General features: G+C 40.6%; 1 protein-coding gene across 1 annotated transcript in view; it reads left to right on the forward strand.

The window, feature by feature from the left end:
- Positions 1-17,340, forward strand: part of sqlea (squalene epoxidase a) — a 29,843-nt gene that overhangs the window by 10,814 nt on the left and 1,689 nt on the right. Inside the window, exons 4-11 of the mRNA XM_072570786.1 lie at positions 2,929-3,109; positions 3,313-3,409; positions 8,863-8,976; positions 11,623-11,794; positions 12,586-12,681; positions 13,788-13,930; positions 15,130-15,226; positions 15,761-15,848. Coding sequence (XP_072426887.1) covers positions 2,929-3,109; positions 3,313-3,409; positions 8,863-8,976; positions 11,623-11,794; positions 12,586-12,681; positions 13,788-13,930; positions 15,130-15,226; positions 15,761-15,848 — 988 coding nt within the window. The remainder of the gene's footprint in view (positions 1-2,928; positions 3,110-3,312; positions 3,410-8,862; positions 8,977-11,622; positions 11,795-12,585; positions 12,682-13,787; positions 13,931-15,129; positions 15,227-15,760; positions 15,849-17,340) is intronic.

Consider the following 17,340-nt stretch of genomic DNA (forward strand, 5'->3'; position numbering starts at 1 on the left):
ACATTCAAAACATTGACTGGGACTTCTATAGTGTTAAGGGTTTAGATGGAGAGGAATTTGTCAAGTGTGTGCAAGAAAATTTACTGATTCAGTATGTGGATGTACCTACTAGAGAAAGTGCAAAACTTGACCTACTCTTGGGAAATAAGGCTGGGCAGGTGACTGAGGTGTCAGTGGGAGAGCACTTTGGGATCAGCGACCGTAATTCTATTAGTTTTAAAATAGTGATGGAAAAAAAATAGACCAGATCTAAAAGTTGAAGTTCTAAATTGGAGAAAGGCTAATTTTGACGGTATTAAGCAAAAACTTTCAAAAGCTGATTGGGGGCAGATGTTCGCCGGTAAAAGGATGGCTGGAAAATGGGAAGCCTTCAGAAATGAGATAACAAGAGTCCAGAGACAGTATATTCCTGTTAGGGTGAAAGGGAAGGCCAGTAGGTGTAGGGAATGCTGGAAATACAGAGAAATTGAGTTTTAGTCAAGAAAAAGAAGGAAGCGTATGTCAGGTATAGACAGGAGAGTTTGAGTGAATCCTTACAAGAGTATAAAGGCAGTCAGAGTACACTGAAGAGAGAAATCAGGAGGGCAAAAAGGGGACATGAGATAGCTTTCACAAATAGGATTAAGGATAATACAAAGGGATTTTATAAATACATTAAGGACAAAAGGGTAACTAGGGAGAGAATAGGGCCCCTCAAAGATCAGTAAGGCAGCCTATGTGTGGAGCTGCAGGAGGTGGTGGAGATACTAAATGAGTGTTTACTGTGGAAAAGGACATGGAAGATATAAATGTAGAGAAGTAGATGGTGACATCTTGCAAAATGTCCACATTACAGAGGAGGGGATGCTGGATGTCTTGAAATGCATAAAAGTTGATAAATCCCCAGGACCTGCTCAGGTGTACCCTAGAACTTTGTGGGATGCTCGGTAAGTGATTCCAGGGCCCCTTGCATGTTGCATCAATAGTCACAGGTGAGGTGCCTGAAGACTGGAGGTTGGCTAACATGGTACCACAATTTAAGAAAAGTGGTAAGGAAAAGCCAGGGAACTATAGACAGTGAGTCTGACGTCGGTGGTGGGCAAGTTGTTGGAGGGAATCCTTAGGGACAGGATGTACATGTATTTGGAAAGGCAAGAACTGATTAAGGATAGTCAACATGGCTTTGTGCATGGGAAATCATGTCTCACAAACTTAATTGAATTTTTTGAAGAAGTAACAAAGAGGATTGATGAGAGCAGAGCAGTGGACATCATCTATATGGACTTCAGTAAGGTGTTTAACAAGGTTCCCCATGGGAGACTGGTTAGTAAGATTAGATCCCATAGAATACAGGGAGAACTAGCCATTTGGATACAGAACTGGCTCAAAGATAGAAGACGGAGGGTTGCTTTTCAGACTGGAAGCCTGTGACCAGTGGAGTGCCACAAGGATAGGTGCTGGGTCTGCTATATTTTGTCATTTATATAAATGATTTGGATGTGAACATAGGAAATATAGTTTGTAAGTTTGCAGATAACACCAAAATTGGATGTGTAGTGCACAGTGAAGAAGGTTACTTCAGATTACAACAGGATCTTGACCAGATGGGCCAATGGGTTGACGAATGGCAGATGGAGTTTAATTTAGATAAATGCGAGGTCCTGCATTTTGGGAAAGCAAATCCTAGCAGGACTCATACATTTAATGGTAAGGTCCTAGGGAGTGTTGTTAAACAAACAGACCTTAAAGTGCAGGTTCATAGCTCCTTGAAAGTGGAGTTGCGGGTAGATAGGATAGTGAAAAAGGTATTTGGTATGTTTCCTTTATTGGTCAGAGTACTGAATATGAGGTCATTGGGAGGTCATGCTGTGGATATACAGGACATGGGTTAGGCCACTTTTGGAATATTGCGTGTAGTTCTGGTCTCCTTCCTATCAGATGGATGTTGTGAAACTTGAAAGAGTTCAGCAAAGATCTACAAGGATGTTGTCAGGGTTGGAGGATTTGAGTATAGAGAAAGGCTGAATAGGCTGAGGCTGTTTTCCCTGGAGCATTGGAGGATGAGGGGTGACCTTATAGAGGTTTATAAAATATTGAGGAGCATGGATAGGATAAATAGATAAAGTCCTTTTTCTGGGGTAGGGGAGTCCAGAACTAGAGGGCATAGGTTTAGGGTGAGCGGGGAAAGATATAAAAGGGAACTAAGGGGCAACCTTTTCACACAGAGGGTTGTGTGTGTATTGAATGAGCTGCCAGAGGAAGTGGTGGAGGCTGGTGCAATTGCATCATTTAAAAGGTATCTTGATGGGTATCTGAATAGGAAGGATAGAGAGGGATATGTGCTGGCAAATGGAACTAGATTAGATTGGGATATCATGTCAGCATGGACAAGTTGGACCAAAGGGTCTGTTTCTGTGTTGTCCATCTCTATGACTCTGTAAATTGTGGGAAAGGGGAAGATCAGTCTCCCATCATTCTACATTACATCAGCCGCACTGCACTATCATGGCTTCTGCAGAACTCAACGTTCCTAAGAAAGACAGTTGAAAATTAAAAACAACAAAGAAATCCCTCTATTCTTTTTGTATTAAGAATGACTTTTATGAATATTCCATTCACTGACCAGCACAAAACATATGCTGCTTACATTCAATCCATTGCTTGACAGATTCACATTTAAAGCTTTTAAATGTGTAGCCAGCCTTGAGGCATGACCATTTTGATCCTATGTCCTCCAGTTCAAAAAAAGAAAAAACACATTTTAACTAAAAATGTTGTTTCCTATGGGGCAGTGCCATTTTCAAGATTTGAAACACATTGCTTCTTCATTCTCTTTCCTCCAGTGGAAAAGAAAATGGTTTCACATTAGCTTCCCTGGAATCATTCAATTTGTTCTTCCCTCTAATGCTGCAATTCTTCTTTAGATATCTCTACTTTCTCCTCAACAAGGTGCTGTTGAAGGTCTTGATGCCCACATCATAAAAGGTTATGTCATACATGACATGGAAAGCAAGACAGAGGTGGAAGTCCCTTATCCTCTGGATGAAAGCAGTCAAGTGCAATGTGGGACAGCATTTCACCATGGACGTTTCATCATTGGTCTCAGAAATGCAGCCATGGCAGAACCCAAGTAAGCATTCGCCATTGACCCACCGTTAGTTTACTATGCCTGCAAATTTTATTCCGTCAAATGATAAAATAATCTTATGAAATTTAAGGATAATCCACAATAGGTACAAAAATGTATACAGTTTAAAGTCAGAATAGAATAATTATTGGTGAAGCTGGCTTAAAGCAGGAGAATAAACTAATTTGCCCACTGTTATGTTCCAGTGTGCGATTCATTGAAGGAACAGTGACACACTTACTGGAGGAGGATGGAAAAGTAACAGGAGTTCAATACAAAGAGAAAGAAGGAGGTGATATAAAGGTTTGTAGGTTACTGATCTGAAGTGACATTTCTCAGTTGAGCATGTCCTTTATTTATGCAATACCAAGTCATGGGCAGCGCTACGGAACATGGAAGTTACATAACATTTTTTTTTGTCATCTCTAAAAGAATACCAATTAATTGGGGGTACAATACTAACAAACATAGCGATCTAATGGCTTGTGCCCAGTGTGTGAACACACACCGCTAAATTCACGAATCTAATTTTAAGTTTGTTGCCAATGGGTGGTGAAAGTTCCAGGCCTGTTCCAGTTGCTTCGGCTGCCAGTGAAAGCTGCATCTTCCGGAACCAGGGTGAGAAGGGATGGGATGGTCTCCTGATCTCAAAGTTGTTGCAATCTTCACCGTCTCCCATTCCTGTGGAGACACAACAGACATTGGAACCCCCAGAAAGGATTTTAGTGAGGAACAATTTTAGCCTGAACATCACTGGATGTGAGCCTGTAAACAAATTCCCACCCATAAGATCTGCAGACTCAGTGTGCAGAATTTTCATTTAACTGGTCTACAGGATTTCCCAGCATGCAGATAAGTATCTGACCTCAGTGATTGCTATTCCCCCAAAGCCCAGCCTGACTGACAATCTGATTGACTGGTGGCTAGGATGTCACAGAAGGGAACTGGTCACTGATGGCCACAACATCAGGGACTGTGGGAAAGGGTGTTGCCAGTGGTCTGGGATGGGGTTGGCGGGTGGGGTAGGAGGAGAGATTAACCAAGCTGGGTATTCCGTGGTCAGTTGGGAGGGTTGCTGAACTCAAAGTGAAGTTTGGTGCTGGTGGTGGAATTGGTCATCTCAACAACAGAGTTGAAGACCTTAGATTTTATTAGGAGTGGGTTGGGATAGGAACTGGAGGCCTTAGGATGGTATGATAAAGATGTACAAAATTAAAAATCACACGACATCAGGTTATAGTCCAACAGGTTTAAATGGAAGCACTAGCTTTCGGAGCACTGCTCCTTCATCAGGTGGTTGTGGCAGCGCTCCGAAAGCTAGTGCTTCCAATTAAACCTGTTGGACTATAACCTGATGTCGTGTGATTTTTAATTTTGTACACCCCAGTCCAACACCAGCAAGTCTAAATCATGATAAAGGTGAATTCAGAACTTGGGTTGAGCAAAACTCAAGCCCAGTGTATTGGAATTTGATAGGGTGTGTTTTTGGTGAGGTGAAGAGAACAAGCTAAGGTGGTGTTTCAGGGACTGAAGACAGTATGGTGTTGGCTGGGGAATTGAGGCCAGTGTGGAAATAGTGGCCTGAACACAAAAGGATTGAGGCCAGTTTGGGGTGGTGTTGCTGATAGTGTGGAGGATTGAGGTCTTTCATATTTCTACAAATACATTTGCACCTTATCTTGCCATAGTATTGTGACAAATATATATGCTGTTTCAAAGTGCAGTCTGTGGGAGCTATTAAACACATATCACTTGAAACATGGTGTCAGTCTGATATAATTGAAAATGTATGGTTTCTCAGAGCTGTAAGTGAGCCAACTACTGAAAGAAACAGTAAGAAAGAAGTAAAGAATTATTCTGTACTTTTGAACTTTTTATTGAGTGAAATGGCAGTTCATTTTCCATTCCTTCTACTGTGGAATTGAAAAAACACAAAATATAAATTAAGTTAAGAAAAGATAAACGAATAGGAAAAGCAGGAGTAATCAGAAAGTGACAACTCCCTAAATCTGGATTAGCAGCATGATCACAGTGAAAAAAATCTGAAAAACTGAGAGCATCGGGATGTCAATAAAACTTTGAAGAAATCCCACTACTCATTTGCCAAGGTTTTACTCTCCTCAGTTTTAACAATGGTTATTGGCAAGTGACACTGGATAAATGCTGTTTTTTAACTCTTTTCTGGATGGTACTTGAAAGATACTGTTGGATGTGCATGCTGTTTGGCATTTCCACTGCTCCAGAAGAAAATCAGTTCAGGCAATCTGAGATAGTCAATGGTCTTCTCAGAGTTGTTGCTGTTGTGAATAATCTGCTAATCTGTGGATTGTGGAGATATGATGGAAGAAATCATCACAATCAGAATCTTAGCAGTAGCTGAAATGCAGTGAACAACAGATGTGAAAACAGTGCAATAGTTTGTTGGAGTCATGAACTATCTAGAAAAGCACTTGCCTAACTTGTCGTCAGACAGTGCACCTCTGCACAAGCTCACTGCTACAGATGTGCATTGATATTGCACACAGAACATGAAACATATTTCACAAGAATCAACTAATGATGGCAATGCCAGTGTTGACGTACTACAATTCCTGAAAAAGGGCTTATGCCCGAAACATCGATCCTCCTGTTCCTTTGATGCTGCCTGACCTGCTCCGCTTTTCCAGCAACATATTTTTCAGCTTTGACGTACTACAATGCCAATGATGAAGTCACCATGCAGTGTGATATCATTGAGACAGGACTTGGAGCAATCATAATGCAGCAAGATAAGCTGTTGCATTTGCATTGCATCAACGACATTAACGCAGCAGGTCAGGCAGCATCCAAGGAACAGGAGAATCGACGTTTTGGGCATAAGCCCTTCTTCATGAAACGTCAATTCTCCTGTTCCTTGGATGCTGCCTGACCTGCTGCACTTTTCCAGCAACACATTTTCAGCTCTGATCTCCAGCATCTGCAGTCCTCACTTTCTCATCAACGGCATTAATATAACCTGAACAATAGACAGTCAGATAGAGAAAGAGTGACTGGTTATTGTCTTTGTCAGCATTTAATCAATTCATTTGGGAGAGACAAAACAACAATAGAATATTGAACACACGCCACTTCAAAATCTCTTTTTCACAGTGCTTCTAACTCTTTCAAAGCATCTGCATAGATTGCAACTTCATTAATAGGGATACTATCAGGACATGACAAAGGAAGGAAACAAATATATATTGCTAACATACTGTTGAGAGCAGCACTCTGTTAAGAAGTTTGAGGATGGTAATACAAAGTGTGAAATCTTCTACCATTCAGTGAGGAACAACAGTTTGACAACCCCTGAAAATCATCAACCCAGTAGAGACATTTAATCTGGAAAACAAGGATCTTGCTCAAATCAAACAAATTAACCAACAAGACAGAACTCTCCAAATGCTGCAGGAAATAATGATGAAAGCACCATGTACCCAGCTGTTGCTAGATGAGAGTATTGGGCTTCTAGAGATGAAGTGGAATGCCAAGTTGACACCTTGTGCAGAGGAAATGGTGTAATTGTCTCAGATATTCCAGTGGCCAATGGGCATCTCTCAGAGCAGTGAAGCCGGGAATTGAATGTCATGACCAAGCAGAATCTCTGGGTTAAATGATTCCAGACTAATTGCCTGAGAAATTCAGTTTTCTGATAGACAATTCCCCCTGTATCCTCTGAAAGGGTCCAATGAAGTCAGAGAATTCCATAGAATCTTGACAGTGTGGAAACAGGCCCTTCAGCCCAGCAAGTCCACACTGACCCTCCGAAGTGTATCCCACCTAGACCCATTCCCCCATTTAATCCTGACTAATGCACATAATCTATGCATCCCTGAACACTATGAGTAATTTAGCATGGCCAATTCACTTAAGCTGCACATTTTTGGATTGTGGGAGGAAACCAGAGCACCCAGAGGAAACTCAAGCAGACATGGGGGGAAATGTGTAAACTCTACACAGACAATCGCCCCAAGGCTGGAATTGAACCCGGATTCCGGCACTGTGAGGCAGTAGTGCTAGCCACTGAGCCACCGTTCCGCTGTTCAGAGGATTCTGACTCTCTTAAGCTTAGTAGTTATAGGTAACTGTTAGACGATTTAAAACTAGCCTTACACCTCACAGCACCAAAGTCCCAGGTTTGATTCCAGCCTCAGGTAACTGTCTGTGTGGAGTTTGCACATTCTCCCTGTATCTGCGTGGGTTTCCTCCGGGTGCTCCGGTTTCCTCCCACAGTCCAAAGATGTGCGGGTTAGGTGAATTGGCCATGCTAAATTGTCCATAGTGTTAGGTGCATTAGTCAGAGGGAAATTGGTCTGGGTGGGTTACACTTCCAAGGGTCGGTGTGGACTGGTTGGGCCGAAGGGCCTGTTTCCACACTGTAGGGAACCTAATCTAATCTAAAAAAACTATTGAACTGTCCTCCCAATTTACCAACCTCTCGAACTGCACATCTCTGAGCTTTTACATCCCTTGGATCTTTATCGTTAACTCATCGATCAGATCCCCCCTTGCCAACTTTCCCATGCTTCCTTAACTAACCTGTTGGATCCAAAACCCCACTCCCTTCATTGTCCTGACCCACACATTTCCCAAATCTGACACCACCATTGCCTGTCAAAGTCAACTACTGTTGCTATGGCATTCAAAACACTGCAATGAATGACAATCGTCCTTAATTTAGAAGTAAAGAATTCAGTTATTTCATAAAGGATTGGGAAAGGAATGGCAACATTATCGCCTCGTTAATATTCAGGAGTAAGTCTAGCTAACCTCCACTGCAGTTCCGCAATGTTAAGAACAACCTTCCTAAGAAAAGGGACTGATACTGCACGTAATACTTCAGCTGCGGTGTCACTGGTGTTCGATACAGTTGAAGCAAGATTTCTTTGCTTCTGTCCTCAAATCTTGATAAATGCTAATCACTTACCTTTCACATTGCTTATAGCACTAGCAAGCTTTCATTGATTTATGAACAAGAACACCAAGATCCTTTTGTAAACCAACACCTTCCAATCTCTCACTATTTAAGAATTATGCTGCATCATTTTTCCTCCTGCTAAATTGGGTAACCTCACACTTAGAATTGATAAAGTGTTGAGCTGGAAAAAACAAAGCAGGTCAAGCAGCATCAGAGTATCAAGAGAGTTGATGTTTCAGGTAGGGACTTATTCACAATATATTCTATCTGTGATGTTCTTTATTGAGTTCTGAAGAAGAGGTATATTTGACTTAAGATGTTAATTCTGTTTTTCTGACTCCACAAATGCTGCCAGACCTGCTGAGTTTCTACATCACCCTGTGTTTGTTTCAGATTTCCAGCATCTACAATATTTTGCTTTTATTCATGTTTCCACTAAGTTTTGTAAATAATACTTGGAAACATTACCATTGGACCCATATTCAAATCATTAATGCAGATTTTGAATATTATGAGGCCCAAAGCACTAATGTTTGCAATACCCCATTGGTCACAACCTACCAACATGAGCAATGTTTCCTGTTTCAGAAGTTGCTGTTGCATACAAACCTTGAAGGTCTGCACAGTGGCAGGAAACATTAGAGGGAATGTAAAACCTGGGAATTACTCATTCATTTGTATACTCTGGGTTCTGCCTGTTCTTCAATCCTTAATCCATGGCAGTGTGTTACCACCAATCCCATGTGTCATAATTTTATTTCCTAACCTTCTTTATCAAAAGTCTTCTGAAAGTATGACTGCAGTATTGTTCTAATCACAGGAACTCTATTGCCCATTGACTGTGGTTGCTGATGGACATTTCTCCAAGTTCAGGAAAAACTTAGTGAAGAACAAAGTCAATGTATCGTCACATTTCGTTGGATGCATTATGAAGGTAAGTGATTCAAAACAAATTGCAGTGCATTTTCCTGCATACCCCATCTGGCTTAAATTATCCATGATAAATTTTGTTTCTGTATGTTTTTCTTCAGTGGTATTTTCCAAACTAAATTGCTCTTGGATATATATATAATATATATATATATTCCAATAGATGCTAATTAATTGCAATGGTGACAACTTTCCAAAAAGATTTTATACACAAATTGCTATTAGTCAATTAGACTCCCTAGAGTATGGAAACAGGTCATTTTGCCCAACAAGTCCACACTGACCCTCCGAAGAGTAACCTACCCAGATAAATGCTAATATATCATTTACCTTTCAAATTGCTTATAGCACTTGCAAACTTTCAGTGCTTTATGAACAAGAACACCTAGATTTTGTAAACCAACACTTTCCAATCTCCCACTATTTATAGTTTCCAGTGGAAAATGCCTGATTGCTTTCTTCTTCTGCAACTGAGCAGGAGTGTCAAGTATCATACTCAGTATTTACCCTCAGCTGTCTGGTGAATGGAATCAGAGTGCTAGAGGCTGGATACTTGAGGATGAGAATATGTTTTGCCCTGTCAATGTCACATGATCCTTGTTTTCTCTCCCTGTGAGCTTTATGAAAAGTTGAAGTCACAGTGAGATGTTTCTTAGTAAAGTTGGTGTTTTCCTCACCTCAGCAACCTCTTTAAATGTTCTGTATTAGCACCATAAGACCAAAAATATTATATAGTGGCAGTGAGTGAACAATAAGGTATGGAAAAGTTTCTGGTATTCCCAGAGAGCTTTGAGTATGTCACAGGCCAAATTAAGTATAAGTGTGGCAAATTTGATAGTTTCCTATTGGAAAATGGAAAACAGTAATGACCATTTCACCTTCCTGACAAAGGCAACTGTCTTTCCCAATTTTATGGACATGTTGCTCCCTATTTTCTGTCAGGCACAAGGGATAGAACCTCTGTTGCACTTTCTTTAACGGTAATCTATCTGCTTCAAATATTAAACTGACCGTGGCTGCATTTGCCATCATGAAAATCTGGCATCAAGTTTCTCTTACAGAAGGCTTCTTTTATTCACTTTGGTGGATGGAAAATCAGGCACGTCCTGATAAAGAGACAAGACTTCATCATCAGACTTTCTTAGACAATAGACAATAGACAATAGATGCAGGAGTAGGCCATTCAGCCCTTCGAGCCTGCACCGCCATTCAATATGATCATGGCTGATCATTCCCAATCAGTATCCTGTTCCAGCCTTATCTCCATAACCCTTGACTCCACTATCTTTAAGAGCTCTATCCAATTCTTTCTTAAATGAATCCAGAGACTGGGCCTCCACTGCCCTCTGGGGCAGAGCATTCCACACAGCCACCACTCTCTGGGTGAAGTAGTTTCTCCTCATCTCTGTCCTAAATGGTCTATCCCGTATTTTTAAGTTGTGTCCTCTGGTTCGGCACTCCCCCATCAGCGGAAATATGTTTCCTCCTGCCAGAGTGTCCAATCCTTTCATAATCCTATAGGTTTCAATCAGATCCCCTCTCAGTCTTCTAAACTCAAGGGTATACAAGCCCAGTCGCTTCAGTCTTTCCGTGTAAGGCAATCCTGCCATTCCAGGAATTGACCTCGTGAACCTACGCTGCACTCCCTCAATAGCCAGAATGTCTTTCCTCAAATTTGGAGACCAGAACTGTACACAGTACTCCAGGTGTGGTCTCACCAGGGCCCTGTACAGCTGCAGAAGCACCTCTTTGCTTCTATACTCAATTCCTCTTGTTATGAAGGCCAGCATGTTATTAGCCTTCTTCACGACCTGCTGTACCTGCATGCTTGCCTTCATTGACTGGTGGACAAGAACACCCAGATCTCTCTGAACAGCCCCTTTACCTAATTTGATACCATTGAGGTAGTAATCTGCCTTCCTGTTCTTGCCACCAAAGTGGATAACCAGACATTTATCCACATTAAACTGCATCTGCCATGCATCTGCCCACTCACCTAACTTGTTCTTGTGGCATTCTGTCTGAGTGGTGAAGCTAAAGAGTTATCCTGTCTCTGACTAGCTGAAAGATTGGCAGCCACTGGTCCTGCTCAAGCAATAGCAGAGGAACCCAAGAGATTTCACACTCACTCACTATTTGTTTTATTAGATCATGGCAAATTCTTCAATCCGCTAATATAGAGAAGCCAATCAAATTTAATGAGGAAATAAAATTGATGTACACTTCAAACCAAAGAAAAACATGAAGTTCAGTGCCACACCTTTCCTGCTGTGAACTGACTCCCAATAGGTGCCTGTAGAAATTGCCTTGGTCATTAGGGTAGGATTTAAGTAAAGAATAACTGACTAATCTTTAAGGATCCTGAATGGGTGTATTCAATTCACTGTGGTTACCTGTTGAGAATTACAAGAATTGTTGTTCAAATAGTAGTGTTTGGTGAGTTATTTTCTAATAGTTGCATTCTAGGGCAACTACATATATTAAAGTCAACAATAATGCTTTCCACTGTTCAATTTTCATAACAAAAGGTACAGATCAAGAAACTAAACAACTAATTCCACCACTTGGGATATTCCTTACTAATTTCAAAGGAAACTAGTGTTAAACTAGAAATGTAGCATAGGACTACTATTTGTTCTCTATGTTTTAGGACTCACCACAATTCAAACCGAACCATGCTGAACTTGTTCTTGCCAATCCTAGTCCTATTCTTATCTATCAAATTTCATCCAGTGAAACACGGGTATTAGTGGACATCAGAGGGGAAATGCCAAGACACCTTAAAGACTATATGATTGAGAAAATCTCTCCACAGCTTCCAGGTACAATTGCATGTCTTTTTTTATGAGAGTTGGAATCTTTTGATTTTCCTCCTCAGTGCTCCTGACGTCCTTAAGTCTTAAGTTACTCGTGGCTGAGGATGTGAATTAGTAACTCACACTGAGGTCTCTATCAATTGTCATCTGGTCTCACACCCAGCATACCCTGGGGTTTAGCATCATCTATCAAAACAGAGTCAAAAAGTTCTACAAAAAATCCAAGCTTAGCAACAAACCTAGTCTTTGAAAGCACAAAACAGCAAGTTATCATGCACTTTGCACAATTATATCTCCTTCATAGAAACAAATGCATAGAAACATATGAAGAGCACACATCTGAATTCTTGATGTAGAGAAAGAAAGGCAGGATGCATTTATGTTGGCCCTTTCACAGCTCAGGACATCACAAAGTACTTCATTGCCAATTAAGTACTTTTCAAGTGACGTCACTGCATTCATGTTGGGAAAGTGTGCTCTAAGTGGATGAAGTTGTTAAAGAGTGCAATTTCTAAAATAAAATTAATTAGCTAGCTTCAAATTTCAGGGATCTGTGCTGATTACCTTGCAAAAAATTAATCTTGTGCAGACTCAGCGCAACACAATTAATTGCGCCTTATTTAAAGTTTCATTTTGTTGTGAATCCATTTAGTCGTAAAGCCCATGATAGTGTACTAATGACCATGATCATAGTAACAAACCAAGTCATGAAAGTGGAGTTCAGCGAAGATTCATTACATTATTTTTCATATGGGCTGTACAATCACTAAGAGTGGATGATAATATCTCTTCAACAGAACATATAAAAGAGCCATTCCTACTGGCAGTTCAGAATGATCGTCTGCGGACAATGCCAGCAAGCTTCCTTCCGCCTTCACCAGTGAATAAACCAGGTAAATATCATTGATAAACAGGGTTCTGCACAAATCAGTACTCAATTTAGCATGTCCTTTATGTGTTCATAAGCTTTATAAATTTGTTTAGATCCAAACAGGACATTTGTATCTTAATCTTGAGTCATTGAAGTAGCCATTTGATTTACCACCTAGGCATTATATTAGTCTGTAAGAACACAACATGCAGGAAAGAGAACTGAACCGGAAGAATCACATGTCATTCGAAGGAATGTCACGTGGTTTTGCTTATATTCATTGAAACAGAAGAAAAATTGTTTAATCACTGTAAATTATGTGTGATTTCATCAGCCTGATTTTTCTCCCAATGCTGTGTCCAGATGGTAACTACTTGAGATGTTCTTAAAAAGGATGACCTTAGATAATTAAAACCCAAATTAGCCTTGTATTTTTAGCAGCCATATTTGTAAAGCAAAAGTTTCATACAAGTGTGCTCCAAGCATAGCTATATTTAATTTTTTTATGTCTGAGTAATAATTTTGTTTCCATATTGATTAAAAATTTTATGACAATCAGGTGTTTGTCAGTCACTTTGATCAGCTTTGCGAAAAAATGAGTCTGATTTCAGTCTAACGTTTAATAATATTTATTTTCTGCAGAGCACCATTAGACATAATTCATGGTGTAACAGCCCTGACAACAAAAGCACCTTTACCAAGTGGTGAAATCTCTGCTTGGTGAAGTTGTCGTAAATATTTCTGCAAAGCACTCACAACAAACATAAAGATTCTGGAATCTCTGGGTTAGAAGAGGTTATAAGTTTGATTTGCATTCAAGATTCCCTGAACTTCAGGAAGAAACCAATTTTAAACTCCCAATGGAGGATATTTCATACGTTCTTGCATTTCGCTTGAAATCCTCTCCTTATCCTTTCAGAGGCCTAACCAAAAACTCTCACGTTTTGATATAGAATTCAATAGCTAACCATTATTTACTGAACTAAAGTTAATAAGACTTATACTCATCTAGAGAAATGTGGTCTATCTCATGGTATTCCAATATAACCACCAGTGGAGGGAAAATAAATCACATTTAAACATTTTTTACCTTGCTTTAATCCAGCAGTTGTTTAATCTCTTCTCCAGGTGTGCTGCTTTTGGGTGATGCTTATAACATGCGCCATCCTCTCACAGGGGGTGGGATGAGCGTTGTACTGAATGATGTAAGGATATGGAAATGTCTCTTGCGCGACATTCCAGATCTCCATGACAATGAAGCATTGCTAAAGGTGAGACTTTTGAACATCCCACAAAAGTTATGTCAGGAAAGTCAATTGGATTTTCACTCCACCTGATGAAGGAGCAATGATCTGAACACTTGTGATTTCAAATAAATTAATTGGACTATAATCTGGTGCCATGTGACTTTTGATCTTGTCTACTCCAATCCAACACTGGCACCGTTGCATCAGGTTTTGAATGTTAATGAATGAGGGGATGATTGAATGAATGTGTGAGGTAGGAAGCTGAATCAGGTGGGTAAATGGTTTTGTGGGTAGCATGAGCAGGTTGGTGGGTGGGTAGACAAACAGGAGGCTGGAAGAACACAGCAAGCCAGGCAGCATCAGGAGGTGAAGAAGTCAAAACTTTGGGTATTAACCCTTCTCCAGGACTACACATGGGTGAGAAGGTAGTCAGGTAGGTTGGGTCAAGAGGGCATTTGGGTGGTACGGTGCGGGGTGGGGGGGGGGGGAGGGTAGTCATGGCAGGTTGGGGTGCTTGAGCAATTGGGTGGTCAGGAAGGATAATCAGATTGGGGAATAGTCGGAGATAGATTGGTAGGGGCAATCAGGTTGAGGGAATAGTCAAATCTGGCTGAGAGTAGATGGCAAGGTAGTTGGGTCAGATCAGCAGTCAATTGGTCAGAAAGGGCTATCAGAGAGAAGAGGGGACACTGGACCTGAAACATTAATTTTGCTTTCTCTCCACAGATGTGGCGAGACCCACTGAGTTTTTCAAGCAATTTCTGATTTTATTTCTGATTTACAACATCTGCAGTTCTTTGATTTTTTTTAGTGTGTATTCCAGAGTGCTGGGAGAGTAGATGGTGGGTTGGGCAAGAGTCAAGGGATAATTGGGAATCAGTTCTGTAGTTACCTAGTGATTAGTTCTAATCTGTCTAACATCTCTGGGGTAGTTACTTGGATAAATACATCAGCACAGTCTGAATTCTTTGAATCAGAGACATTTGCAGAATGAATTGCCCGATAGAAATGTGCTAGGAAATTCCAACTTGGGTTCACCAGTCAGGATGTTCACATGATTGTTAAATGGATGCCTGGTCCAACAACCCAGAAATTGAAAGATTTGTTCCGTAATTATGAAGTAGGCTGAATGCACCCCTTGCACACTGAGTTTGCAATGAGTGCACACTGTGTGAGAGCAGTCTGGAAATAAGTTTTATGCAATCATTTATGACTTAATGCAGGCCAAGAAGAAATTTCATTGGACACGGAAGAAGTCCCACTCATTTGTAGTGAATGTCCTGGCTCAAGCACTGTATGAGCTATTTGCTGCTACAGATGGTAAGCTCAGACTCTTGGGAAAGATCACATAATAAGGTTTGATTGAACTGTTGTGTACTGTGCTACTGTAAAATAACCATCTTTCATTGCAAATCCCTCCATGGGCTTGGAGGGATTTGTCCCTCCCTTATATCTCTGTCACCTCAGGTATTCACAACTCCACTAATACTGAGCTGTTGGACAGCCCTGATTTAAATAATTCCACCCTTAAACTTCTCAATTTCTTAGCTTCTCTTGCCACCATTAAAATCTCCTTTCTAACATATTGGCCACCAGCTTTAATATTCTCTTCTGTGGCTTCGGGTCAAATTTTGCTTTGTAATGCATTAGGACATTTTATTGTGTAAAAGGTGCTACATAAATAATTGTTTAAAGTTACATTGTACATTATCTAAATTTAATATAGTCGTGTTAATAATCTGTTGAGTTTAGTTACATTTCTCCAATAGAAATTTAATTAGTATCTGTACAAAATGCACATTAATGCTATATATAAATGTACATAAGATTTCATTATATTGCATTTAATTACAGATTCCTTGCATCAACTCCGGAAGGCTTGCTTTCATTATTTCAAACTGGGTGGACAGTGTGTGACAGGACCAGTGGGTCTCTTATCAGTGTAAGTCTGAACACTGGAAAGAGTATGCTTTATGAAAAAACTTGTGAGGCATTTTTCTCCATATTGTGCATGGAGAAAGGCCACCATTATTAGATTACTTACAGTGTGGAAACAGGCCCTTCGGCCCAACAAGTCCACACCGACCCAGACCCATTCCCCTACACCTACTACGGGAAATTTAGCATAGCCAATTCACCTAACCTGCACATTTTTGGACTGTGGGAGGAAACCCACACAGGCACGGGGAGAATGTGCAAACTCCACACTGTCAGTCAACTGAGGTGGGAATTAAACCCAAGTCTTTGGCCCTGTGAGGCAGCAATGCTAACCGCTGTGCCACGGTGTGGCCACTAATTTAGGGGATAATTTACTGTCCTCAGCAAGAGTCCCATCATTCAAGATGAAATCTGGCAGTACCTCCACTAACCCAGAATCCCGATGGGGAGGTGGAATCCAGGATTGGGAGGAGACATCTAGAGCAAATGCCAAGTACTTCAATTGGGCAGAGAGTCCATTTGAATGAGGAAGCCACTGCCAACCCTGACAGGGTTTGCTGGGCAGATCCCTCCCAAATCCAGATGACCCCTCCCACTTGATCACATTGCCCACCTCTGTCTCCAAGGTTGACTTCACAGAGGAGGGGAAGCTGGATTAAATTCAACCTCTGCTTCATATATGTTTAATCAAGAAGAGCTTTTGGAATTGGTTGTGGAACTTACCTCATCTATCTTAAAAAATCCTGCATTAAGAGGTGTCCATTGATAACGTACATCTTAAACATGTTGTAGACATGCAGGTACAACAGTTAATCCTTCAGTGTTCCTGTGGTAGTGATGGATAAAGCCTGCCAGAGTCCCTTCATGCACTTCACCTTTCAATCACTCCTGCCTGCATGATATTTGGGTATCGGTGCTGATTTAGGTTCCCACCCACCCTCATTAAATTCATACCAAACAGTTGACTAAGCTGCTGAAAATCACTACCTAATATTGAGACAATGGTTACTCCGTAGGATGCTGGTCACTTTGGTCTCTTGAAGAAAAATCAAAACTCGATTGCAAGTTAATAAAGTTCCTACTCCTTCATTTTCTGTCCACCCCACACCACTGATGCCATAGGGGAATGACCCAGTCCAGGCTGAAAGGTGATAACTTTCTCAGTCTGCTATTAACAGCTATTGGGTTTCTATTCAATAATTTTATAGAACATAGGAGGAGATCAAGATTGCATTTTAAAAATGCATCTTTTATGATGGAGATCCAATCACTGCAACTTCATGAAGCTCAAATAGTAAAGTTCTCATTACGTTGAAACAGGGAAGATAAGAAGAAGTGCTAATGTACCTTACTTCTACAAAATTATGGAATCAGTTATTAATGTGGATGCCATGAATAGATTTACAAAGAAGGGTAGTTTTACCAGGCAGGAAACATTATGAAATAGAAATGTGACTCAGTGTTGTAATACTCTAAAAATAATGCTGCAACGTCTG

The sequence above is a fragment of the Chiloscyllium punctatum genome, chromosome 5 (assembly GCF_047496795.1).
Source record: "Chiloscyllium punctatum isolate Juve2018m chromosome 5, sChiPun1.3, whole genome shotgun sequence".
Lineage (NCBI taxonomy): Eukaryota > Metazoa > Chordata > Chondrichthyes > Orectolobiformes > Hemiscylliidae > Chiloscyllium > Chiloscyllium punctatum.